The 27,102-nt window shown below is 35.1% G+C and overlaps 4 protein-coding genes across 7 annotated transcripts; 2 read left to right on the top strand and 2 right to left on the bottom strand.

The window, feature by feature from the left end:
* Window positions 1–245: 245 nt before the first annotated feature.
* Window positions 246–2,132, bottom strand: LOC114720787 (E2F transcription factor-like E2FF). 2 transcript variants are annotated; one of them, XM_028906482.1, is made up of 8 exons: window positions 1,947–2,126; window positions 1,753–1,830; window positions 1,616–1,666; window positions 1,292–1,364; window positions 1,028–1,098; window positions 865–937; window positions 690–751; window positions 246–585 (listed from the first exon to the last, which is right to left on the bottom strand). In XM_028906482.1, exons 1-8 carry the CDS (start codon window positions 1,980–1,982, stop codon window positions 451–453), a joined length of 579 nt encoding a protein of 192 aa, XP_028762315.1. In that variant the 5' UTR covers window positions 1,983–2,126; the 3' UTR covers window positions 246–450. The 2 variants fall into 2 exon arrangements, with proteins under 2 accessions (XP_028762315.1, XP_028762316.1); XM_028906483.1 differs by having other exon boundaries at window positions 523–585; window positions 905–937; window positions 1,947–2,132.
* Window positions 2,133–8,831: 6,699 nt separating this feature from the next.
* LOC114720785 (alpha-mannosidase 2) lies at window positions 8,832–14,097 on the top strand. Of its 2 annotated transcripts, XM_028906481.1 has the most exons (5): window positions 8,832–9,455; window positions 9,816–9,965; window positions 10,256–10,288; window positions 10,650–13,432; window positions 13,528–14,097. In XM_028906481.1, exons 1-4 carry the CDS (start codon window positions 8,898–8,900, stop codon window positions 13,389–13,391), a joined length of 3,483 nt encoding a protein of 1,160 aa, XP_028762314.1. In that variant the 5' UTR covers window positions 8,832–8,897; the 3' UTR covers window positions 13,392–13,432; window positions 13,528–14,097. The 2 variants fall into 2 exon arrangements, with proteins under 2 accessions (XP_028762314.1, XP_028762313.1); XM_028906480.1 differs by having other exon boundaries at window positions 10,650–14,097.
* Window positions 14,098–17,667: 3,570 nt separating this feature from the next.
* On the top strand, window positions 17,668–21,694 carry LOC114720791 (protein NRT1/ PTR FAMILY 5.8). Of its 2 annotated transcripts, XM_028906491.1 has the most exons (5): window positions 17,668–17,817; window positions 17,904–18,023; window positions 18,391–18,608; window positions 19,921–20,438; window positions 20,546–21,694. In XM_028906491.1, exons 2-5 carry the CDS (start codon window positions 17,969–17,971, stop codon window positions 21,363–21,365), a joined length of 1,611 nt encoding a protein of 536 aa, XP_028762324.1. In that variant the 5' UTR covers window positions 17,668–17,817; window positions 17,904–17,968; the 3' UTR covers window positions 21,366–21,694. The 2 variants fall into 2 exon arrangements, with proteins under 2 accessions (XP_028762324.1, XP_028762323.1); XM_028906490.1 differs by having other exon boundaries at window positions 17,668–18,023.
* Window positions 21,695–22,371: 677 nt separating this feature from the next.
* On the bottom strand, window positions 22,372–24,166 carry LOC114720788 (uncharacterized). Its single transcript, XM_028906484.1, has 3 exons — window positions 24,145–24,166; window positions 23,824–23,992; window positions 22,372–22,933 (listed from the first exon to the last, which is right to left on the bottom strand). Exons 2-3 carry the CDS (start codon window positions 23,903–23,905, stop codon window positions 22,755–22,757), a joined length of 261 nt encoding a protein of 86 aa, XP_028762317.1. The 5' UTR covers window positions 23,906–23,992; window positions 24,145–24,166; the 3' UTR covers window positions 22,372–22,754.
* Window positions 24,167–27,102: the final 2,936 nt, after the last annotated feature.

Raw genomic sequence — 27,102 nt, 5'->3', positions numbered from 1 at the left:
ACTTTCACCTCTTCTTTCTTAGACCTCAGTGAATAAGAGCATGTGAAAGAATAGACCAGCCCAGTCAACAACTACTGGCTTTAATTTGAGCACGCAATAAGACCCCCCCTTCCATCATATAATCAAATTAATTATGCAAGGTACAGTTTAGATCTTAATGACCCTTAGAATATAACATTTAAAATTCACCTTAGTTGTGATACTCTCGGCGATATTTAGAACTCATTGTCTCCATGTCGTGAACCTGTCCCATGCGTCTGTGCTCTGGATCTTCTCTTCTAAACTTGACAGGAGCAAAAGGGCCAAAGTCTATGGCCTTCGAACTGCATTTAGGGGGCTGCTCCAGAGTTTTACATCTGTATTCATTTTCCAAATCATCTTGTTTTTTATGCACTGGCACAACCTTTCCATGGGACTGCGAATCCATTGAAGAGTCTGTTTTATTTCTCTTCAGACTGTAATTTGTAATTTCCGCACCAAACACTCTCTTCCTGGATGCACTTTGATCCAACATGCCATCAGATTCTCTACTGGCTTTCCCTCCCAACCACCTATATGCTGTTTTCCTATACTCGGATGATTCGTCTGCACATATTTGTTTGTTCGTTTTTTTTTTAAAAAGGAAAAATTAGGCTCACTTTTATCGAATTTTAGGAGCTTAAGAAATATTTGTAGGCTATTTGTTTTACCTTCTCGATCAGATTGATTGATGAAAGGACATTCGCTATGTCATATAAACGCCTGACTTTTGCTGCATAACCATATAAGAAGATAAAAGTGATAACGTCATTCATTTCGTCCTTCCTCAAGTTGACAATATAATGTGAGAATCACTCTTAAGGGTGTAAGCGTGGAGTCAATTACTTCTCAAGGCAGTTGAATTCTGGGCATCACCCGGCATTACCTTTGCAGCATCTTCAAGCAAGATAATTTCAACCTGAAGGAAGTTATAGCAGTGCCAAACCAATCATAAAACTGCACAAACAAAAATTCAGAACATGATACATGCAAAAGAAATATCACATACATCTGAACAGAGGAAGAGCTTTATGAAATTCTCGGTCAAAAGTGCCATAGATTTGTCTCTTCTGCAGCCGTCTATAACAGGAATGATCTATATAAGTCATTGCCAAAAGAATGGCAGCAAAAATAAGAGAAATGATGTCGCACTGTCATTGACCAATCTACAACGGGGAATTTGAGGCATATTTTACAGCAAGGACGAGATATAAAATGTTAATGATTGATTTTGCAACCTATCGTGTGAGAATAGGGAGGAAGAAGACGTTACCAGTTTTGCGCAATGCCGCTGCCAAAGGACCAGTTTTAGTTTCAGAGCCACCGCTTTCTTTGTTCTTTGATGTCTGATATGTTTAACTCAGAGTCACTAAAAATTCCAAAATGATAGTATGAAAAGAAAGAAACATGTAAATGCAAGATTAAAACCCAACCCATTCCATCAAGTGTCCCAAAAGAAAGTTTCTAAGATTCAGCTATTTCAAAAACTAGCTCTTTAGCTTCGCCTCCTCGTGTGTACCAGTGAAAGTATGGCTAATTTGTCATCAACGGAGCACCCTTAAACACTCAAATGACCAAACTAAAATATCAAACTTACTTCAGCTGACCTGCAGTAGGATGCATCAAATTTTTCTCTCATACCTTCCTCCTGTGTGCATAATATAGCGCAGGTCACCTCCGAGTTATCAGGTTCAAACAAAATAACTCATGAGAAGGAAGAAAACGTCTGCTTACCTTAAGCTCGTTCAAAGCTCGAGGAATTTCTCTGAAACCTTTCCATAGGTACAGATTTTTCCCTTTTCTTGCGACAATCTAGAGATTTTTTTTTTTTTGGAAAACAAAACAATAAACTAAGTGATTCAAAACCCAAAAAAAAAGAAAAAGAAAGAAAGGATCTGTTTTTAAGTAAATCATAAAACCCCGCTTACTCCAACGCTCTCCAATATGTTCACTACATCATACATGCGGCGACGCTGAACTCCTGGAAATTCAAGTGAGTGGTTAATATCAGAATCGGGATCTCGGAAAAAGCAGGACCGATTCGACTGTCCGAATTTCCATCTTGCAACTTCAAAGCAGCTAAGAAAAATTCAAGGAAAAATGGAAACAAAGGAGGAGCAAAAGCAAGTAAAGGCGTAAACCTAGTGGGAAGCAGCATCGTCAAGTCCAATCGTCCCAATACCTTCCCGATTATATAACTTGAGGAAGCTGAATGCAAAGAAATCATCTTCAAATAACATAAAAAGATGTATAAATCCGAAAAAGACAATATTCAAACCCAGTGAATCCGTCAGTTGAAAAGGGGTTTACTTAGAGCTGAGTAATCCAAGTGACTTGTCTTTCCGAGAGTAGATCTGCGGGGTGGAATCAAATTCTTGAGGAACAGGCGAAGACATATCCAAGAAAGAGTGGAACAGGAGGCTAGCTGAAAGAGATCCCTCGAACGACGCAGTCAGAATAGCGGGACGGTAAAAAGGGGTGGGAAAGCAGTGGCTTGGCGGGCTTCGAATTTGGAAAGCGTGGCTTTGGAACTAGGGTTCAGAGTTCTGATTTTTTTTTTTGGTAAGTTCAGAGTTCTGTTCTAATTCTAAAACGAAAGAGACCGAGTGGCCTCACCGCCTCACCCGTATATTATGGAATTGGAGCGCTATCGTCATGGACGTCGCGGGAGTTCAAATTCACATAAATGGCGCCATTGCTTCTGTTGCCTCTCAGATGCTGATGAGGGAATTATTTACAATTTCACCATATTTCGTAAAATTTTGCAGGGCTTCATTTTATTCTTCAATTTTAAAATTTTTTGTCTAATTTGGTTAAAATAATTACCAGACAATTAAAATTGGAACAAAACTGTTGAGAAGGAGCAGTATATGTGCAAAGGGAAAACTTTTTTTCGGGGACAAATTCACGGCACATCGTCTTCGTAGGAACGGAATCATAGTATTGAATCATGTGAAGCTGCGTTATTGCAAGAGAATAAAAATCTAGATACTACTACCTGCTTTTTTGGATTTTGGCATGATTATGATTTTTATAATTGTTCACAATAAAGCGCTGGCTATCTTATACTGCTTCTGGTCTTTAAAATAAGAGATAATTGACTAATTTGTATAAATCAAAGAAACTAGTTAAGTTAGTTATTTGTAATAAATATGTATTATTTTTCTAAAATATTCTTATTAATCAAGTATATTGGGTAGAACTATCATTATTATAAAAACTATTTAAAAAATAGATAAATATAAGAGACAAGGTAAATTAAGATATTATATTTATGACTAAAATAAAAGTCAAACAAGATCTTATACTCCTCCGGTCCTTATTATAAGACCCAATTTGACTTTTTATTTGGTCCTAATTATAAGACCCAATCCATTTTGTTTCTTATATTTATGCATTTTTTTCCAAGATAATCCTTCTAATAATGATAGTTTAAACCAATATATTTAATTAGTAAGGATATTTTAAGAATGACAACACTTATTTATTATAAATAACCAACTTAACTTACTTCCTTAATCTCCTCAAATAAATCAATTGGGTCTTATAATTAGGACCGGAGGAGTATTAAAAATATGAGATGGTAATATAATGCCTTCTTCAGCCTGCAGTGCCCTTACCAATTCTTTCTTCTCGTATGGTTTAACTGCATGGGACATTCCTTTGGTTTTCTTTTGGCTAATAACCACGTCAGACACTTAAAACCCCGAATTTTCCCCAACTTCAGTAAGGCAGTGGTAAAAAAAAAGATGATGATATTAGGGCGCGTTTGGATTCCAATTCAAGCGTCCAAATTGAATTTGGGAGAACTTAATTTATCTTCCAACCATGTTTGACTATTTTGAAGCTATTGTTTTACAAACTGAAATTGTCTCCAAAACCTAATTTAAACAATACCACCCAGAATTAGATTTGCAGATTTAAATACGTTTCACGAGTTTTAATGTGCCATTTGCGAAGAAGAAAATTATTGGCTTTGCCAAATACCGTGCATTTTGAGGCAGTCGAACTGGGGAAAAGCCACCATCGAGATATTTTCATAGATTATCACAAATAGAGGCTAACATAAATTGAAGTTTGCAAGTTTTTTTTTGACCGGAATTGAAGTTTGCAAGTTAAAGTTTGGATAAATCTTACTATTAATGTGAGCACTTTATTGGTGACGATTTGCAAGTAGCTTTGCAAGTGTTTTTTTTTTGGTTTCTTACAAGTTTCTGGAACCTAATTCACTATAAACTTTTTAATTTATAAAAAGAAGTTAAAGTTTGGGTGAAAGTAGCAATAATAAACTACTCTTCATATTCTATTTAAGGTCTGTTTGGATGACCCTCAAAACTATGGTTTGGGAGGCAAAACCATAGTTTTGGTGAGATATCACCCAAACAGCATTAATTTTGGGCCAATAATCTAAAACCATGGTTTGGGTCAAAACCATGGTTTCAGGAGAAGTGAATTCATTCTGCTTCTGGCTCAAATTGGAGAGATGATTGTGCCTGTCAGAGTAGATCTCAACAATAATATGACTTTAACATTTTTCAATTATTTTTTTATAAACATATTTAACCTTATATCTTATAAACATATATACACATATTAATTATTTATTAATTATATTATCTTATGTATTATTAATTATGTTAGTAAAAAATATATTATTAACAATTTTATTCCTTCAAATTAAAATATATCATAAAATTTATCTTTTATATAATTATCATATTAATTTATGTTTTTTTAGTAATTTGTATATATAAAAAGTACTTTGAATAACAACTATCCAAACACTCTCACTTCTCAGAATTACTTTTTTACAAAATTTATTCTTCACAGAATTTATTCTTCCCAGAATCTATTCTCCAAACCATGGTTTGGTTTCATCCAAGCACACCCTTATATGGTAGCAAGAGAAGCAATTTTTCATCATTTATAAATTTGAGAGAACATTTTTATATAAATATACAATTTTATCATTTATTTAATATTGTATTGACTTTGTTCTAATATAATATAATGTATAATAAATAGGAATAAAATTGGAAAGTTATTAAATTTTAAATGAGAGTTAATGAAATTTAAGATTTTTCTTATTTTGTATAAAACATGTTGGAAATGATTTATAAATAAGGTAAGAAAAGCACAATGTTTTTTTTTTTTTGCCAACAGGGACTTGAATCTACATTAATGTTCGAACTAATGATTTCAAAGCTGAAATTTCAATTAAAGTTTGGGTGAAAATAAATTGGTATAAGATGATTTATATTTGGACATCAAGAAAAAAATTGACTCGTGATTGTTTTTTTTTTTTTTAACCAGCAAATTGACTCCAGAATTTAACTCACCACAACCCCGAAAGCTAATAAAACAGGCGTTTGAATGAACTTAAACGGACTCTGGGAAGTATTTAGATAGGAAGTTTTAATGATATATAAACATCCTTTGATTTGACTACTGGAGCCGCTCTTATATTGGCATAACAAGCTTTTATTTAGTTCAAATGAATTTTAATTTATATTTGTGCTCATTCATTATATATATTTAATTAATTATTTATAATGTGTTTTTAAATTTATTTACAATGTGTTTTCAAATTTTTTCCGTAACAAATATTTTATTTTATAATTTCACAAATAAACTATTTATATTTTATCATAATAATTTTATGTATTTTTTTAAACTCTTATCACATTAAAAACATAAAATTTCAAACACTACTATTCAATAAAATTTATGTCATTTTCAGTCATTTTATAATTAAATTTATTTTTCTATTAATCATCTAAACAATTTTTAACCTTTTCAATTGGTTTTTTAAAAACATCTATCTAAACATATCTTAACTGACTTTTACTCTAACTTCAGTTATAAAAATAAGTTACACTAGAAGTCAGTTTTATTTAATATCAATCCAAACATATCGCTCCTATGTTGCTGCTGAGAGGGTGCTACGGTATGCGCACCTTTAAAATTCTGGAATGCGCCGGAGTCAATCTAACGGGCTGTCTGTGTCCAGTTAATTATTTCCATTGAAAATGATTTCACGATAAAAATCCTCTTAATATGTAAAGTTAATACTAGTACGAAAAATTTAAAATATATATATTTAAAAAATAAAGTAGATTAAAATTTTATTTGAAGACCAAAATAAATTTTTGCAACTCTCTAAATAAAAATATTCTCTCATCGTTACCAAAAAGTTAACAGACTCGCCCATGGCTGTGATTTTTTTTTTTGTGGCAGAGTACCATTTGACTAATTTTAGAAGAGCAAAAAATTAGTTGAGTTGATTATTTAAAATAAATAAATATTATTTTTTATATAATACATTTACTAATCATGTATATTAACTAAAACTACTATTTAATGAAATTTTTGACATGTACAACTATTATAAGGATTATTTTGAAAAAAATAGATAAATATAAAAAAATAGATTAGAGTCTTATATTTAAGACAAAATTAAAAATCAAACTAACTCCTATATTAAAGATTGGAGGTAGTATTACGTAAAAAGACACGTGGCCAAAAAAAAAACATACACTTAGATATCTAGATTATATATATAAATATTATCTATGGTGAGTGAGGAATTTACTCATTTATCGAATCGATGTGGCGCTAGACCCACGTTAGCTAAAACTGTGTGTAATACGGTATTACCTTTATGGTTCTAATTTTATATCGGTTTAATATAATTTTTTGTCTATAAAATCTGAGTTTAGTGTTTCAAATTTCAAACCTAAAACATTAATCCCTTAAATTTATAATCAATCTTAAAATGTTAACATCTGAAAATATAATTGTGTTAAAATTCATTGAAGTGTCACAAACAGAATTAAATTAGTGATGTGAAATTATTAGATACTATCTCCGGTCCTAATTATAAGAGTCAGTTGACTAATTTGAGGAGATTAAAGAAGTAAGTTGAGTTAGTTATTTATCCTAAATAAGTGTTGTCTTTTTTAAAATATCTTTACTAATCAAGTGTATTGGCGAGAACTATTATTGTTAGAATGACTATTTTAGGAAAAAAAATAAATATGAGAGACAAAGTGGATTGGAATATTATATTTAGAACCAAAATAAAAGTCAAACAGGATTTTATAATAAGAACCGGAGGTAGTAATACCTAATTAGATTTTGAGTGGATAAAAAAAAAAAATAATAGGGCATTTGCCACTAACCACTTTTGTTCCCACCCGGCCAAGTCAACTCCGACAAACCTAGTGCAAGTCCTTCTCCGACTTTGCCATTTTTCTTGGTTGGTTCCACGATTTAGCCTTTTCTTTTTCCTTGTTATTTGTTTGAGAAATTTGAGATTTCTTTTTGTATAATTTTTTTTGCGCTCCATTTTAAGGACATGTTTTTTTATCTACATAATATTTAATTAGATGCTATTTAGTGAGTCTATATCACAATTTTAATGTCATTTATGACAATATAGTCAATTTTAATACCATTAAATACTAATGTTTTAAGGCAGATTAAATTTAAGAGGATTAAAACTATATGCTTAAAATTTGAGAATTAAATTTAAGATAGGACTAAAGTTCATGGACGAAAAATTGTATTAACACAATTGGTCAAAAGTTATGAATAAAATATTTTATCAATGATATTCTTTTTGTCCTTAATATAAGACTTATTTAATTAATTTGATTAGATTAAAAAAGTTATAAAAGCTAGTTAAATATAAGAAATATGATATGTTTTTTTTTCTAAAACACCATAATCATTTTTTTAATGTTTTTTCTCCCCCTTCTACTTGATTATAATTGAGGAAGTATCTATAAGAGCAATTTAAAAAAAAAACGATAAAATGATAAATATGTCTTACATTTAGGATCAAAGTCAACTTAATAATTAGGTTCTATATTAAAAATTAGGGGAGTATAAAATTAACACGTACTCAGAGTATTAGTAAGGATTCTTTCTTTTATGTGTGTGTGTGTAAAGAGTGTTAGTAAGGATTACAAAATCCATACTTCAGTTTGCATGTGAAATCGATATTATACGACCTGTCTAGCCACCCGCTAATACCCGAAGAGCAGCTCTGAATATCAATTTTCCTTTTTTTTTGGTGATTTTCTTTTCCTTTTTTGTTTTTGTTTTTAGCCATTGACGTTGATGATTCCTTAATAATAGAATAAAACATAGTTTTAGGCACAAGAACCTTTGGAAATTGGAATTGGAATTCTTTTTTTTTTTTAACCTTGGAAGTGTAATTCTATTTGACCTGCTTGAATAACATTACACTAACTAATTTTTATTCTAATTTTAGTTTACAAAAATCAGTTAGAATAAAAATTAATTTTATCACTACTAATCCAAACACACACTTATTTGGTAACTCGGTTTCACTCGTAATTAGACGGAAGCTTGCGGTATGTAAGCATAAAAGTATATACTTCTCCGATCCTTAATATATGACTCAATTGTTGAGTTAGTTTTGGTTCTGAATATAAGGCTCATTTTTTATATTTATCAATTTTCTTTTAATTACCTATATAGATACTCCCTTAACCATAATCAAGTAGAAGAGGAAAATAGGGTATTAAGGAAGATGACTATGGTATTTTAAAAAAAAATGTGTCATATTTTTTATAATTGACTAACTTACCTAACTTTTTTAATCTAATCAAATTAATTAAATAGATCTTATATTAAAATCTGAAAAAGTATATACACGTACATATAATATAGAGATGTGAGAGAGAGAGAGAGAGCGCAAAACACCTTTTCTTAAAATACATAAAAAAGGAAGAAGAGTAACCTTTTTCCCCTCCCTCCATCTTCTTCCAACAAATCTGATATGATCACAGGTACAAACCGAAGTAGAAACTAGCATTTTCCGAAGCTTTTATTGTTCGTGGCATAAACTCATGCCCTTCTCTTCCTACATTAACCACGCAAGGCGTGGAACCTGGGTTCAATCTGTGCTTCCATCGTCTTCAAACCCCAAATCCAAGCTTCAACCTAGAAAGGCACGCAGGCGAGCCGCTGTCAAAGATTTCTTCCTTGCTAATTTCTTCACGATTGGCCTTATTTCTTGCCTCCTTTTCTTTATATTCGTTCTCATTCGGTTTGGGGTCCCCAGACCTGTCGCTTCTCACTTCAGATACCGCGCATCTCGTTACCGGAAAAATGTTAACCGGAGATCAATATTGGCTAACCGCGGGAACTATTCCCATTTGGCTGCTAGTGTCGACATCACGACCAAAGACTTGTATGATAAGATTGAATTTCTGGATGTGGATGGTGGGGCTTGGAAGCAAGGTTGGAAAGTATCCTATACAGGGAACGAGTGGGATTCCGAAAAATTGAAGGTTTTCGTGGTACCCCATTCCCACAATGATCCCGGTTGGAAGCTGACTGTGGAGGAGTACTATGAACTGAAATCTCGTCATATACTTGATACCATTGTGGAAACACTTTCAAAGGTAAAAATCTAATCACTCTTCTTGTTCTTTTTTTCTTTTGAGTTTTCTTTTTCCGTTTGTGTATGAGTTTGAAGGAGGGGCGTGAATTTTCTTGATCACATTAGTTAACTTACCGCTTCAAAGTTGCACTACGGGTAAAGGTGCGCTGTATGAGATAACAAAAATTAAAAATGCCGTTAACCTTGTTTCCCTCACAGTTGAGTCGTTCACGTATCCTTGAGTATATTTTAAATGCAGGGGAAACTTTCGAGTTTAGGCCTGTCCGCTGGTTAGATTGTTTTTGGACTTCTGTTAATAGTATTATTAGGCATCAACCTTGAACTATCATATGGACTGAATTATTGAGAGCCGGATGTGCAGGATAATCGTCGCAAGTTCATTTGGGAAGAAATGTCTTACTTAGAGAGATGGTTTAGGGATGCAGCCGATGAAATGAAGGAAGCATTCATCAATTTAGTGAAAAATGGACAATTAGAAATTGTTGGAGGTGGCTGGGTGATGAACGATGAGGTAATGCTGTAACTCCAGAATTTTTTTTTTTTTACCAGAAAGGAGATGCTCATACATGGGTGAAAAATTAAATTGAGACCTTTCTTAAAGTTTACAAAACGGAGGCTATTTGGCATTTGAGTTTATCCTTCTGTTAATGAAATTCGTTTTCTACAATTGTACTCATGTTTGGAATATTTTTTCAATGTTACCTTACAAATATTCCCTGTTCATGAAGTTTGCCTGCGCTGGATCCAATGGTATGTTTGTGAAAATTTGGCTCATGTTTAATTTTTTTCCCCTTCATGCAGGCAAATTCTCACTACTTTGCTATAATTGAACAGGTATGCCTAAGGCTTTCTCTATGCTAACCCTTGGCTGCATTGCTTTTCGGGTTTTCTTGAAATTGTTTTGCCTCACGGTTTATGTTGGATAGTAAAATGATCTTGAGAATTCCTATTGACACATTTTGTCTTGCATGCCTTGGAAATGATTTCTTCCCCCCCCCTTAGCAGTTGGAAATGATTCCCCCCCCCCCCCAGCAGTATAGTAAAATTTTTGTATGGAAAAATGTTTTTTTCCTGAGAATACTAGAAATGACACATTGAAATTTGATTATATATTTCATCAGGAGTTTATATGAGAAACTGTTATTAATACATGTTTAGTCTTTTTTGTCTTTATTTTGGACAATTTTTGTATCAGATGACAGAAGGAAACTCATGGTTGAATGAAACCGTTGGGTTTGTTCCCAAAAATTCCTGGGCCATAGATCCATTTGGTTACTCATCTACCATGGCATATATTCTACGACGTATGGGTTTTGACAACATGCTTATCCAAAGGACCCATTATGAGCTGAAGAAGGAACTTGCATGGCATAAAAATTTAGAATATACATGGCGTCAAAGCTGGGATGCTGAGGAAAGTACTGATATATTTGTCCATATGATGCCCTTTTATTCATATGATATACCCCATACATGTGGTCCAGAGCCTGCTATATGCTGTCAGTTTGACTTTGCACGCACAAGGGGTTCTATCTATGAACTATGTCCATGGGGACAGTACCCTGTAGAGGTCACCCGGGAAAATGTTCAGGAGAGGGCACTTAAATTACTGGACCAATACAGGAAGAAATCTACTTTATACCGAACAAATACTCTTCTTGTTCCTCTTGGAGATGATTTTCGCTATGTTAGCACTGACGAAGCTGAAGCCCAATTTAGAAATTACCAATTGTTATTTGATTACATCAATTCAAACCCCAGTTTGAATACTGAGGTTAAGTTTGGTACTTTGGAAGATTACTTCCAAACCCTTCGTGATGAAGCAGATAGAATAAACTATACACGTTCTGGTGAAAGAGGGTCTGGCATAGTGGTAGGTTTTCCTTCTCTGTCAGGGGACTTTTTCACTTATGCTGATCGGCAGCAGGATTACTGGAGTGGCTATTATGTTTCACGACCATTCTTCAAGGCTGTTGATAGGGTGCTAGAGCAGACACTTCGTGCCACAGAAATGATGATGGCTTTAGTGCTTGGGTTTTGTCGGAGACAAGTGTGTGAAAAGCTTTCAATAGGGTTCTCCTATAAGTTGGCTGCGGCTAGAAGGAACTTGGCTCTCTTTCAACATCATGATGGGGTAACTGGTACTGCAAAAGACCATGTAGTTTCAGACTATGGTACTCGAATGCATACCTCATTGCAGGATTTGCAGATTTTTATGTCAAAAGCAATTGAAGCACTTATTGGAATACGCTATGACAAATTGGATCATAGTATTGCCCGTTTTGAGCCTGAACTGATGAGACTAAAGTACGATGCTCAGCCAGTGCATAGAGTAATCAATATTCACGATGGGACATACCAAACAGTAATCTTTTTCAATCCTTTGGAACAGATGAGAGAAGAAGTGGTGATGGTTGTTGTTGACAGTCCTGACATTGCTGTGGTTGATTCTAACTGGACTTGTGTGAAAAGCCAAATTTCTCCTGAATTACGGCATCATAAAAGTAAGATCTTTACTGGAAGGCATCGAGTGCACTGGCAAGTCTCTGTTCCTGCAATGGGACTGGAAACATATTATATCGGCAACGGTTTTATTGGCTGTGACAAGGCTGTGCCTTCAAGGCTGAAGTTTTTCTCCAAATCTGATTCAATTCCTTGTCCTACTCCGTATTCCTGCTCAAAAATTGAAACTAATGTGACTGAAATTGAGAACCAGCACCAAAAGCTTACTATAGATGTAAAGTATGGTTTGTTACAGAAGATAAGCATAAAAAATGGTTCCCAGAATAAGGTAAACGAGGAAATTGGCATGTATTCAAGTTCAAGTAGTGGAGCATACTTGTTCAAGCCTAATGGTGATGCCCAATCCATTATTGAGGAAGGTGGGCAGTTGCTGATCTCAGAGGGCCCTTCGATGCAGGAAGTATACTCTTATCCAATGACGGCATGGGAGAAAGCTCCCATCTCTCACAGTACCCGTGTCTACAGTGGAAAGAATACTGTCCAAGAGTTTGTCCTTGAAAAGGAATATCACGTTGAGCTTCTAGGAGATGATTTTGATGACAAGGAGTTGATAGCTAGATATAAAACAGATATTGATAACAAGAGGGTTTTTTATTCTGATTTAAATGGATTTCAGATGAGCCGAAGAGAAACCTATGATAAAATCCCTATTCAAGGCAATTACTACCCTATGCCTTCTCTTGCGTTTATGCAGGGATCTGATGGTCGGCGGTTTTCTGTCCATTCCCGGCAATCATTGGGTGTGGCAAACCTTGAAGAAGGATGGCTGGAAATTATGCTTGATCGTCGTCTGGTAAAAGATGACGGGCGTGGTCTTGGACAAGGAGTGAAGGATAATCGTGTAATGAATGTGGTCTTCCACATCACTGTAGAATCCAACATTTCCTCCACTTCAAATTTAGTATCTGGTTCTTTACCTCTTAACCCCTCTCTTTTTTCTCACTGTGTTGGTGCACACCTGAACTATCCATTACATGCATTCATCGCTAAGAAGTCGCAGGAGGTATCTGTGCAGCCACCGCCTAGATATTTTTCTCCCCTGGCGGCTCCCTTGCCATGTGATTTGCATATAGTGAACTTCAAGGTTCCCAAGCCTTTAAAATTCTTACAGCGACCACCTGAAGACTTTCGATTTGCTCTAATTTTGCACAGGAGACATTGGGATTCTTCATACGACAGAAATGGAAGATCACGGTGCAGTAATCTGGCCAATGAGTCGGTGAATATCTTTAGCATGTTCAAGACCCCTGCTGTTTTGAAGGTTAAAGCAACTTCCTTGAATCTTTTGCATGATGACGCGGAGATGCTGGGTTTAACAGAGCAGTTTGCAGATCTTTCGCAAGAGGGACAGGTTGACATATCTCCGATGGAAATTCAAGCCTACAAGTTGGAGCTCCGACCACAACAGTTCTAGACACTCGTAAATCAGCCACCATTGCAGCTGATTTGAACTGGGTAAAATTCCGATGAACTAATTTTTGCTACTGCTTAACTACTAACAGGGATGAATTGTTTCTGTCTAAACTGCCTTCTTATTTGCGGCGTTGAAGGTTGGGCCAGGCAAGAAATTTTCGGTTGGAAGTTAAGAGAAGTTGCACCCACCGCTTGAGGAAGCTTGGGGTGGGGTTTGCGTAAATGGCAATTGTTTTTTTAATGGATGGGTTTTTATTTTTTAACATGTGCGGCGTCTTTTTTGATCGGGGGAGTTACTGTGGTATCTGTTCAGATGTTTCTGAAACAAAAAGGCCTGCCACTCTCATGGGCTCAGGGAGACGGGGGCTAGAGATAAATGTAAATACTAAATATTCATTACTCATTTATTGGAAGACACACCGGCACCGCTGCTGAATCGGTGTATTCTTCTTTCCGATCATCGATGCAAAATAGTAGAATCAGCAACGAGAGACAAGTTTTTAGTTTGTCCGCCCTTTGATCCGTTGCCAATTCTCAAGTGCGGTTTCATGGATTAGAGCTTGCTGAATTGTGTTCATCCAAATCACCAAATTTTCGATGAGGATTTTGACCATGCAGGATGTTTATGTTTATCATCATACTACTTAGTTAAAATTATATTAGGATTTTGTGCAATATAATATGATTATCGGGTTTAATTGGCAGTACCTTTTTCCACCTTTTTTTTCCCCCCTCATTTGTAAGGTTTGAATCCTTAATCTTACTTAAGAAAGATCAAATCCCTTCTATTGAACCGAATCACTAGTTAAAATTATATTAGGATTTTGTGCAATAATATGATTATCGGGTTTAATTGGCAGTACCTTTTTCCACCATCCCCTCATTTGTTTTGAATCTCATTTGTAAGGTTTGAATCCTTAATCTTAAGAAAGATCAAATCCCTTCTATTGAACCGAATCACTGTCAGTTATATAGCTTTATGAATCATTATGGATTTATAATATAACATCGAATCCGAGATTAATAAAATCATCTGTTTTCTGTTGGGTTGCCGCCTATTTCAGATAAACTAGTTGGCCAATATCTGTAAGATTTGTTGTAATCTTTTTTTTATTTTTGGCTGCGTAATTCCTATTATTTTTAAACTGTGAACGACATAATTGTTTCTGAAGTTATTTATCTTGTTTAAAGATATTAAACATGCATGGAGACTTCAACTAGCCAATATCAATATAAATTTTAAAATAAGTTTTATTTTTAAACCATGAATAGAATAATTCAATTCTTAAGCTCAAATATATAATTGTTGGACAGTAAACATTTAACCGAGCAAAGCAAAAATTTGAATGTTGTTTTGTTCTATTGGCCATTGGGTGCTAAACTCAACTCCCATTAGTTGTTTACATGAATAAGTAAATATATTGAAACTATCAACATAATTGGGTCTAGTGGGAGGATTAGTTCCTCAAACATAGCGAACTGAGGTTCAAATCTGTTAAGAAAGATACCTATGTTTAATACCTGATAATATTTCAAAGAAAATTGCTCTATGAAAATAGTTATGCTCAGTAAAAATCATATGCAGACAGAAACTAATCCAGTTATTGCACTTTGGGCCCATACGGGTTTCAATTGGGTTTGGGCTGAATTCCAACCCGGTTCTACCCGCACTTCAGCAAGTACCAAGCCCTCTTCAATAATACAAATTTGATAATCAATGTTGATGGCCTTCTTTCTCTACTCTTTTGGAGAAAGATGAGTCTTCTTTTCTTTTGAAGAAAGACAAAAATTATTAAAGCAATGCGGTAGCTTGGGCACTACATAAAAACTGTGATATGGCCAATTTTAAAATCACACACTTCACAAAAAATAAAAACTTATCACCTGATCTTGTCCATGGAAAAGGGAGCTGCTTTTAATTTCCAAAACCAATAGTATACCAGAAGCAGACCTCCTTTCCCATGTTTATAGTGGAAATTAAAGCAGAAATGGTCATCAGTGAAATCCTTTTGAGCCTTATGATGCTGTCCCTCCCAATTATTTCATCCTTTTGAGCCTTATGATGCTAGCACATCACTTTTAACCCTAAAAGCCTTCCCATTCAATATTAATTAATAATATTCATACACGCCGCTTCCTTTACCACTCTCTTTGCATGCATTATGCACAAGCACTGTATCTGATCCTTAATATAAGAATTAGATAATTAATTTACGAATATTAAGAAAATTAGTTAAGTTAGTTATTTATAATAAATCGATATTGTTTTATCTAAAATACCATAATCAATCATATGCATTGAGATTACCCCTTGATAAAAATTCCTTAACATGTACAATTACCATAGGAATTACTTATGATGGGCAAAATAGATAAATATGAAGACAACATAAATTGAGATTTTATATTTATTACCAAATTAAATATCTAACTAGTTTTTATGTTAAATAGGTAGTGGAAATAGTATTTCATCATGTCAATACCATTCAGCTTACCAAGTTTCCACTCCAGCTCGCACTAATTAAGTACAAGGTTTTCGTATAGTCCTTGCAAGAGTTTTGCAATTTTGGGTTGCTGCTTTTCTATTCTTTTTCTCTTTCTGGAATCTCAGCTTTTAAAAGGATAAAAAAGGGAACAATTACTTGAATGGTAACGTAATCGTAGTGGAGGCTTTCCTGGGATTTAGAATCGTAGATGCATACGTAATGGTAAGAAAAGGTAGTGAATTACAGCTTTCACATCGTACTAAGATATATTTGTATGGCTTGTTGGGGTTCTTTCTCTTATATAGCTAAAAAGTTCCGGTTCCGGGGCTCATGGTGGCCGGCCGTTGGGATTCTCTGACGAACTTATACTGGCGAGTTTTGATTATAGCTTTCATCTTTGCGTCGTTGAGATCTCAGTCCATTTATAATGCTTGGTCATATATAGATTACGAGTTTTTTATTGGTGATAATTTTTATAATTTGGTTACGAGAAGAATAGATTGATTGAGTCAAATGAAAAGGAAAAACTGTACGTAGTTTAACCATAAAGCATGATAATTCATCTGAACCACAGAAAGTACGTAAGCTGCATATAGCGTACTCACGCCAACTTTTTGTTGGTTGGATCGGTGAGATTAGTTGTCACAAAAAACACAAGAAATATGGCTAAGACACCCAGAAACAGAAGCTAAAGAACCAAAACATGAAACATGACACACTTACAATTTAGTATGTGGTACACAGTCAAAGGAAAAGTGGCATCCATCTCACTGAAGCACCAAACACACACACACACAGCAAGTATGGCGGAAAGCATCTGATCAAAACCTTTGCCTCCTGCTCACGATTATGTCTTGGATATATAGGACTCTGTCTGTAACCTCTGTGCATGCCTGCGTTTGTGTGTTGCGTGTCTGCGTGTGCCAAGACATGTAACTTCACGTGTTGTAGTTTGTCCCTATAGTGCTATTTTGCTCCTTAACGTAAAAGGCTAATCCACCAGCCCAATGCAATTGTAGTGGTGAGTGGTGACCCAACCCTTTTTTTATCTCTGAATCTCAATAATATCAGAAATAAAAGTGGGTTTGAGTAGGAAATTCACTTTAAGCTCAAGTGGTTGGAGATAAAGAGGATAGTAAAGTGACGTTGAAATGGCAAGGAAAGGAGGACACAGTAAGGAAGAATCTTTTTTAAAGATTGTTGAGGTTGATCGAGAGGATGACTTGCATGCACATGCATGTCTGGCTAACTTGAAAGTGGTCTGGTCCATTTGACCATTTTCAGCTGAATCTTTGTCACTGATCATTATAACGACATCATATCGACATCTAGCTAGCTAGCTCAATCCATCCAAGTTCTGATATTTGGAATATATATCCTCTTTGGGTAAAGTGGCACGCACTGGAGGACTTTTAAGTTATGGAGGATCAAGTGTCAGCAGAACGAAAGTATGTGGATTAAGTGATGAGGACCATGCAAATCAACCCACACACACACACACACACATAAATATATCTCTAATGCGATTTAAGCTTTTAATTCAAACTTATAAATCAACATAAAGTGTCTAGCTTGCAAAGGCGGCCGATGAGAAATTTTGGATTCCCCACTCTAACACAATTTTTGCTGGTCATGGATCCCGTCAAAAGCTGAAGTTGATGGTAAAGATATAACTTTTAGTGTTATTTTTTAGTAGTTTTTTAAAGACGTATCTGCTATGAGGGACTGCGCTCATTATAAGCGTCACAGTTTAAAGATGTTAAAACACAAGCAATTATAAGAGGACACTAGACGAAGGATCCGACAAATTAAACAGTAACAATTTTTTTTTTTTGGTTGCCAAATTAAAGAGCTAAAGCCAAATCCTCTTCTATATAATTAACCAGCGAAAGGAAACCGAGAGTATCTCCCGGCTATACAGACCGAAAAGGCCCAAACTAGGTACACTATTCACCTCTACATGAAGAAACAGAATCTGTTTTGGATCCAATTCTTATTTCCCTCTTCTTTGTGGTCCTTTCAATAAGCTTCAGAGTGCAGAAAAACTTCACTTTCTGGTTGCATTACTGGGTACGTATATTTTCCATCTCACATGGCGGGTGGGCAGAGATCCCAGAGGTTCAACAAGTCGTGCATACTCCTCATAGGTAAACCACACTCTGATGTTTACTTTCTCATTTTCCAACCGTATTACACTTAAATTTGCTCATCATGAACGAGAAAAGAGAACAATTTCCCTTAATTAAATGCATGATTCTGTCAAAAGGTTCAAGATTATTGATTCATCCTTGGACTATTGTTGTATCAATAATGGTTCTGAACAGCTCCACTACAAAGGGAAGGATTGCTTGTTCCTTTGAATACCAGACAAGGGCTAATCAGAAATATGAGCGATATGCATGCATTAATTCCAATTTTCTACTGGCCTTCTGTTTCTGTATATATTAGAAATATAACTTGTGGTTGTTCGTGTGTATATATGTGTGTATATGTGTGTGCATATGTATATGACAGTTATTGCTGGGATCGAGAGGTTTGCGTTCAAGGGGGTGGCATCAAATTTAGTGACATATCTGACAGATGTGGTGAAGATGAGCAACTCATCAGCAGCGAAGATGGTGAACAGTTGGTGTGGATTCACCTCCATAATGCCACTTCTTGTAGCTCCCATTTCTGACGCTTACTGCCACAAATACTCCACCATCATGCTCTCCTCTTTCCTTTATGTTACCGTAAGTTATTCTCTCCAAGATTTTTTTTTTTTAAAGAATACAAATTATACACATTGACGGTTTCCTTGAATGGTTTACTTTTGAAAGTGACGCAAAAAGCGAGAATGTGCGTAAAATCAACCTTGATATACCTTCTCTTTTGAAATTCTACAAGAACTTTACAGTATTAGTCCTACAAGATTCAGATTCATAATCTTTTTCTTCTTCTATGTCTGGCCGGCCCTTTTTGTTGTTTAATTAGACGTGGCTGGTAATTTTGTCGTTTTTTTGTATTTTTAGATGAAGATGGTTCATGAAGGTAGGGGAGTCTGAGTCATAATGCTTTACAAACCTTTTTCTCTTTCACTTTATAATAATATCAGCGTGCTTTACAACTTTCATAATTACGTAGTCCAATTTTTATAACTTCAAATTGCCACAAAAAAGAAATAGACATATACTTAAAAATATTTGAAATACCATTAAAAGTTGGCCCAATTGATAGGGATTCAACTTATACTCCATAAGTGCATGAATTCAACCCACTATTAGCATCAGAAACTCTTCAATGATGCACGTAGCATTTCCATCGTATTCAATTCACATAAGCTTATTGACCCACAAAGGTAAACTCACATGAGCTTTTATTTTTATATTACCCAACACACACACACACACACACGTGCTTTGTTGGCTTTGAACGTCATGGTTTGTGACCAATTACTACCATCGCTTTTCCGCAGAGTTGGATTTATGCAATAATTGTTATGCCTAAAGAAAGTTGGGGTAATGATATGCAGCTAATTCGTGGAACTGATTAATACAAGAGATATAATTAGTTTCACTTTTGAATTTGTTGTTGTCTATGATAATGATGGCCACCTCGCTAGGGTTAGATCAAGCAGCAAGAGTAGAGTGAGGTGAAATAGAAATCAAGAGTTTAAACCTTTCTGATATAACGATATATAATAATAATCTTCTTTTATGGACCGTTAAAATTAAGTTTAACTGAAAATAATAAAAAAAAAGTATAAACACATAGTTTTATGTTCCTTTCAAACTATTGGAGGACATTATTACATTCAAGTACCTGATGAGATAGATGCAACAGGATGGCAATTTTGTTAATTTCCTGGCGCGCGCACACATATACATGCTTCCATGGTGTCAACTTTTGGTCATGCGGAAGTAGCCTTTCTCACTAAAAGAATGTCATAGGAGCTTTATATATGAAGCTTTTCCTTAACCGTAATTGAGTCTGAATTACCAGCTCATCTAAACTTACGTCAACATTTTTCATTTTGTCTCTGCATGGATCCTCGTACGTACCCAGGGACTTGCAGCATTGACAATAACAGCATTAGGAAGGACAAGGGCTAACCGACACAGGACAATAATGCCATCTTCGTTTCTCACTTTGTCTCTCTACTTAATTTCATTGGGACAAGGTGGATATAACCCCTCTCTGCAAGCATTCGGAGCAGACCAGCTGGATGAGGAGGAAGAGCTACCATGTAGCAAGGACGATGAAAATTCCAACAAGAAGACACTGTTCTTCCAATGGTGGTACTTTGGCGTATGTGGCGGAAGCCTATTGGGCGTCACCATCATGTCCTACATCCAAGACACGTTTGGCTGGGTTCTAGGTTTCGCCATCCCTGCCATCTCAATGGGTCTCTCTATTCTGATTTTTTCAGGTGGAAGCCCTATCTATTTGTTCAAACAAGACAAACATTCCAAAGCTAGGAAACCCTTCATCAACGTGGTTCATACTGTCAAAGCTTCTGTTCTCAAATGCTTCCGTTGTGGAACCACCCTACCTATTGACAAGTCTGAAGTGTCTGAGCTCGAGTAAGTCACCTCTTCCATATTAGGGATATCATTATACTTTTGGTCCTTTGGAAAGTTATATGTTTACTGTAACTTGCTCAAGTTAACTGTTAAATTTATTGTGACAGGATGCAGGAGAAGTCTCTGTGTCAAGAAAACATGGACAACCTCATAAACATGAACGACAACATTCCCAAAAGGAGGATGGTTTCAAATGTGAAGGTTGTGCTTCGGCTTTTGCCTATATGGACTATGCTTCTGATGTTCGCAGTTATATTCCAACAGCCTGCCACGTTCTTCACAAAACAAGGAATGACGATGAAAAGAAATATCGGAGGAAAGTTCAAGATCCCACCAGCCACACTTCAAAGTGCCATCACGCTCTCCATAATCCTACTAATGCCATTATACAACAAAGTCTTCATCCCACTGGCCCAGATCATCACTCGCCAGGACAAAGGCATAAGCGTAATGCAAAGGATGGGAATAGGAATGGTGCTTTCGATCATAGCCATGATTATTGCAGCTCTGGTCGAAAGGAAGAGGCTTGAAATTGGGAAAGAAATGAGAACTGAAACGGTGCCGTTGAGCATATTCTGGCTGCTTCCACAGTACATTCTTCTGGGGATTTCAGACATTTTCACTGTGGTGGGAATGCAGGAGTTCTTTTATAGTGAAGTTCCAATGGCCATGAGAACGATGGGGATTGCACTGTACACAAGTGTTTTTGGGGTTGGAAGCTTCGTCAGTGCACTGTTGATCACGCTTGTGGAAGTATTTGCGAAGTCAAGAGGAAAACCTAGTTGGTTCTCTGATGATATGAATGAGGCACGCTTGGACAATTATTATTGGCTTCTTGCCTTGCTGAGTGGGGCCAGCTTGATAGTTTACGTGCTGTTGTGTATATCTTACCAACACAACAAGAGTGAGTCACAGAATGAACAGTGAGTCTGATCTCTTCTCTGATGTTTTATTTTTGGCTCCTCATAATTTGGCAACCTACGTAGTTGACTTGATTTCTAATGATAGTGATGTACATATATATATGTGTGTGTGTATGCTTTCTGTCTACTTCTGTCCCTAACTCCTAATTTTCTATTTTCTCTGCTATTATGGAATGTGGAATAAGTTCCAAAAACAAAATCCAAGCGGAAAAATCCAGAAACATGGAGAGACTTTTTAGAGCTATTTTTCTCCCTCCCTTCATAAGTGGGTTTTTACATCTCACCTCTTGTGTAATTATTCTCAATAATTTATTACTATTGATCCTATAATTTCTTTCTGTATCCACATTTCTCTAGAGGTTGATTCTTATCAGGCTGAAACCTACAAGGTAAAATTTAAATTGCTTAAAGCTTTCTTTTTGGCTAGAAAGATTGTCTTGGAAGGAAGAATCATCATGCTGCCATTTGGGATCTCCGGAAGGCAGATGAAATGCATTCACGTTGATAATCAACGACCGAGAGATGTCTACAATTTAGGAACAATATAATAAAATCTTACTCAGCGAGTGATGTGAAAGGCATTAAACAATCCCAATAATTGACAGGGCACAATAAAGAATATTATACGGAGGAAGCGTTATGGCCAACAAACAGCTACCTGTGGACATTAAAATATCTCCTACCATCTAACGCCATAGCGGAAAAACTAACCAATCCCATGTCCCAAACCATATATGCAATGCAAATGTAAATATTTTTATATTGCAGCCACAAATGTATCAAAGAATTTATTAAAAAAAGCTTATGAAATCACTTTTTGCTTCTCTTCGGTTTTTCTTGCCCTCACTTTTTAGAGTTCAATCAATAGTTCACACTTGACATGAACCATCCATCGAGGCAAAAGAAAAAAGTTTACTTTGTGTTTTGATTCAAGTGATATATATTCCAACAGTGAAATAAGTAGCTGGGATTTGAGTAATAATATCCCGAGATTTGAGCAACACTCAAAAGTAATATCCGTGCCAAGGCACAAGATAAAGCTAATGCTATATAATAGTCTGTAAAAGTACTACATAAAAAGTCTGGCCGTGCATTCCAAGATGAAGGAGCACAGCACAGAATAGAGAAGATACCATAGAATTTCATACAACAAAATCACGACAGCAGGGGACGGGCCACATTCCTATGGCATAAACCACAATGGAAGACGAAGGAAACGAACTGGCAGGTGCGGTTGATATTCACAGATAGTTTACTTGATTCAGAGGAGGTAGTGTTCTACTATACATAGAAATCCTCTGTACTCTTTATTTAAAACAAAATCCACACCAATGGTTCTTTTCAGCACTGTCGATGGTGAACTCTGGGAAGAGAAAGACTTGTGGCATTAACATTAGGAGCGGTAAAAACATGGCGCGCACCTAGCCCACCTGAACAGCTTCATATAGTGCCTCTTCTTGCTTTTTTCAGGAGATCCAGCTAACTCTGACTCGTTTCTTTTCAGCATTTCCCACATAACATGTATATCATGATATTCAGAAGCCTCCACTTCATTTCGTATCTTCAGTAATCCTGGACATTTTTCCAGAGACCATCTCTAATATCAATTGCCTGCAACTTTTTCTAATTGTACAGAACAAAATACTAAAGTGTCTATGACCATGAAAAAACAACAGAAATCAGTAATACAACTCTTATCTGTTGTTCTGTTTAAAAATATACCCAAAAAACTGTCATATTATTATGTTTCGGCCGTCTGTAACTTTAGACTCCTGGTTAACTTCTCAACTTCCCCAAAATTAAAGGCAGTACCTAATGGTCGTTCTGCTTCAGCTTCTTTACGGGTCTGTAATGAAAACAACGGAAACTTGAAGAGCATATAACAAATTAACATCGTCATAAATTAACTTCCAGCAAGGTTCATATGGTTCCAAGCGAGTAACAAGCATCAGAAACAGCCTCTTGACAATCCAATTCCTTTCTCTCAAAAAAGTACACAATCAAATCATGATGGTTCCTCCCCATCGATATGAAAAAAGTCAGAAAATTACCACACCCTCCCTCCACCAATAATTTTCCAAATTATTCAGCTATCATCTCTTCTTCTCCCTCCAATATACACAAATAATGACAGCAGTAACTCAAAAAGGAGAGCATGCTCCATGTGCCCAGAGATATTTGCTTCCTCACCCAGAAAAGTCATGAAACACAGTCAAATGACTTCTCACAAACATGTTTGAAAGCACTATTACAGCTATAATTACAACTAAACGACGTCAAAACCTTAACCAAAGCCAATGCTGTAAATCAGTTACCATCTAGCTAATTATCAAACAAAATTCCCGGAAACATCAACAAGACGAGAGAAGGCAGAGGCAGCAAAGCATCATGAACTCATGAGCTGCAAATTAGCATTAAAAGACAAAAATATATATATCCGAAGGAGAAGAGAAGGAGCTTACCGGTTTTCCGAATGCCGAGGCGAGTGGCGACTTTGATCCAAACACTACGCATCGGGTAAACGAGCTTATCCCACCACTCCATCTGCAGCAGAAGGAGGAGACGCACGCGCAGACCGAGATCACCCTCCTTCACCACGATTTCAGAATGTTCAAGCCCGTAGCCCCTCCCCTATATTCCGAAGAAGATTTAAAAAGAAAAGCACAATTTAAATAAGCGGCGGAAGAAGAAAGAGTAGTTTCATTCCATCAACAGAATTGTGACAATTCAACGAAAAGGAAAAAAAACGCAAGGAACAGATTGACAAAGGTGAAGTAACTAACTGCGTGAAAACTCGTTAGCGCTCTGTCGGTATTCTCCTCGGAAGAGAAATGACTGAAGAATGTGGATCGTAAAGGAAGCCAGGGCTCAACAACGAATGCCACGTGTCGGACTCACAGGATTCTATGGTCAGGTCGTAATCGCGTCGGTTAGAACGTCCCGTGTCGTGATCATGTGATCGGGCTGTGCACGTCGTGCCTTCTTCCGGCTACGTGGAGATTCACTATTGGTTATTTATTGGAGAATTTATTAGGTCGTCCAGTTTCACGTGCGATTGTAATTTTATTAAGGGAAAATTTCATTTAAGGACCATAGAAGAGAATTTATATCCGTCAACCCTTAAAATATTCTGAAATATCATTACAGGATTAAGGGACTAAACTGAAATTAAAATTAAGAGTAAGGTTACAATAATACCTCTTACTTTTATTTTAAAAAAATAAATATTAATGGACGCAACTGTTCCGGCTACCGACGTTCGGGTAGTCGTTGTCGGAGGTTGGATCTCTAGTAGCCGTTACTGTAGCTCCGATGGCCGGAATTTTTTTTTTTTTTTAAAAACAAGGTGGCCAAGGGAAGGTTTGAACCTGTGACACTTTAACACACCAAAAGTAATATAACCACCAAGCCAAGCAAGCTATTAAATTATGCAATGCAAATAAAAATATATATAACAAAACAAACATAACTGTCCACGTATAAGTGAATAAGTGAAATTAGACTATTTACAAGTGAAATTAAGTAATTTTCAACAAAAATTAGGCAATTTACAAATAACATAATAAAATTCACAACCTCAAATGCAAGTATTTAAGTGCAAATAAGTGAGTAAAATTTAAAGATTTACAACAAAAGCTCATGGATTTACAACCCAAATTTGGCTATTCACATAAACACAAGAGAATTTAACCCAAAATATAAGTGTTTGAGTGTAAATAAACAAGTGAAATTCAGCAATTTATAAATAACATAATGGAATTCACAACCCCAAATGCAAGTATGCAAGTGTAAATGAGCAAGTGAAATTTAAAGATTTACAACAAAAGTTTATGGATTTACTAGTGAAATTGGATAATTTCACTTATTCATTTACACTTAAATACTTGTATTTGGGATTGTGAACTCCATTATATTATCTGTAAATTACCTAATTTTTGTTGTAAATTGCTGAATTTCACTTGTAAATCGTTGAATTTTATTTGTAAATTGTCAAATTTTACTTGTAAATTCATAAACTTTTGTTATAAATTTTCAAATTTCACTTGCTCATTTACACTTAAACAATTGCACTTGGGGTTGTGAATTCTATTATGTTATTTGTAAATTACCAAATTTTTGGTGTAAATTACTGAATTTCACTTGTAAATTGTCGAATTTCATTTATTCACTTTCGCTTAAATATTTACATTTTAGGTTGTGAATTCTCTTGTGTTTCTTGTGAATAACCAAATTTGGGTTGTAAATCTATAAACTTTTATTGTAAATCTTCAAATTTCACTTACTCATTTGCACTTAAACACTTGCATTTGGGGTTGTGAATTTTATTATGTTATTTGTAAATTGCCTAATTTTTGTTGTAAATTACTGAATTTTACTTGTAAATAATCTAATTTTATTTGTTCACTTATACTTGGATAGTTGCGTTTGTTTTGTTATATATATTTTTATTTGCATCATTTGATTAAATGGCTTGCTTGGCTTGGTGGTTATATCACTTTTGGTGTGCCAAGAGGTCATGGGTTTAAACTTTCCCCTGGCCACCTTGTTTAGAAAAAAAAATTCCGGCCACCAAAGCTGTAGTAACGGCCATCGGAGGTCTAACCTCCAGTAGCGGCCACCTGAGCGCCGGTGGTCGAACCTCTAACCTCTGGTAGCCAGAACAGTTGTGTCCATTAATATTTATTTTTTTAAAAAATAAAAGTGAGGGGTATTATTATAATCTTACTCTTAGTTTTAATTTCAATTTAGTTCATTGGTCCTGTAGTGATATTTCAAAATATTTTAGAGGATAACTGATATAAACTCTCTTTTGCGGTTTTTAAATGAAATTTTCCTTTTTATTAATCAAAATATCCAGAGACAGCAATTTCATATCATTGGTCCAAAGTTCTCATACCAATATGTGTTTAATATAATTCACTTGTCTTCCGGCCAATATATGCATATAGTATACATATAATTCGCTTGTCACGCATTTTTGTATATTGAATTGGTAAGATTTTTTAATTTTACTCTCATTAAAACTTTTCTCTCTCTGCATAAATAAAATATTTTCATGCCTCACTCTTTTTTTCTTTCTTTTCAGTAAATAAATTTTAAAAATAATTATCAATGTTATAAATGACTTATATTTAGGGTTAAAATTTCTTTTACAAATAACTTATATTTAATACCAGAGTTACATCAATATCCTATTTGGAGCATGTTTCCGCTCTTATCATCAGTTATTAATTATCAATGACGTGGCTTGTCTCTCTTTAGCTAAAATATAAAGCGCTTTATAAATTTAAAAAAATATATAAAAACACCACTTTTCATTTTCAAGTGCTATAAAATCATTAAAAAAAATTCAAATTTTTATAAATTATATTGGTATCATGAATTGAAATAAAAATTAATTATTGTAATATCATTTATATTTAAATATAAGAGCAAGAATAATAATTTTTAAGCTGTTGTTGACTGTAAAATTAACCCAAATGGCCAAGAAATTATTCAAAGCAACGTTTTAGCCCCTCTTATAGTCGTTAATTAATTAGTTATTAAAGGCTTGCTTGTTCGAATCATAAGAAGGGACATGTTAACTTGTTAATTGTTATTTTAATTTTGAAAAATTGCATTTAATTATTTTTAAAACTTACTCCTTCTATTTTCATATCTAGATTTTTTGGGGCATCTACCAATCTGCCAATTAACTAACAATACAAAGTTAATATGTCTGGGTAAAATATACGTTTGAT

The sequence above is a fragment of the Neltuma alba genome, unplaced genomic scaffold (assembly GCF_004799145.2).
Source record: "Neltuma alba isolate B1F8T4 unplaced genomic scaffold, ASM479914v2 tig00011999_pilon, whole genome shotgun sequence".
Lineage (NCBI taxonomy): Eukaryota > Viridiplantae > Streptophyta > Magnoliopsida > Fabales > Fabaceae > Neltuma > Neltuma alba.
This window is presented reverse-complemented; position numbering and strand designations above follow the sequence as displayed.

Bases quoted from the DNA above. Each gene is read 5' to 3' on its own strand.
- LOC114720787 (XM_028906482.1), bottom strand. From the start codon at position 1,982: ATGTATGATGTAGTGAACATATTGGAGAGCGTTGGA. The intron at 938-1,027 runs GTATGTGATATT...AACTTCCTTCAG, and splicing joins AGCTCTTCCTCTGTTCAGAT to GTTGAAATTATCTTGCTTGA. The intron at 752-864 runs GTAATTGACTCC...ATGGTTATGCAG, and splicing joins GAATTCAACTGCCTTGAGAA to CAAAAGTCAGGCGTTTATAT.
- LOC114720785 (XM_028906481.1), top strand. From the start codon at position 8,898: ATGCCCTTCTCTTCCTACATTAACCACGCAAGGCGTGGAACCTGGGTT. The intron at 9,966-10,255 runs GTAATGCTGTAA...CCCTTCATGCAG, and splicing joins GCTGGGTGATGAACGATGAG to GCAAATTCTCACTACTTTGC. The intron at 10,289-10,649 runs GTATGCCTAAGG...TTTTTGTATCAG, and splicing joins ACTTTGCTATAATTGAACAG to ATGACAGAAGGAAACTCATG.
- LOC114720791 (XM_028906491.1), top strand. From the start codon at position 17,969: ATGGCGGGTGGGCAGAGATCCCAGAGGTTCAACAAGTCGTGCATACTC. The intron at 18,024-18,390 runs GTAAACCACACT...TGTATATGACAG, and splicing joins GTCGTGCATACTCCTCATAG to TTATTGCTGGGATCGAGAGG. The intron at 18,609-19,920 runs GTAAGTTATTCT...GTACGTACCCAG, and splicing joins CCTCTTTCCTTTATGTTACC to GGACTTGCAGCATTGACAAT.
- LOC114720788 (XM_028906484.1), bottom strand. From the start codon at position 23,905: ATGGAGTGGTGGGATAAGCTCGTTTACCCGATGCGTAGTGTTTGGATC. The intron at 22,934-23,823 runs GTAAGCTCCTTC...AAAAATGTCCAG, and splicing joins CCTCGGCATTCGGAAAACCG to GATTACTGAAGATACGAAAT.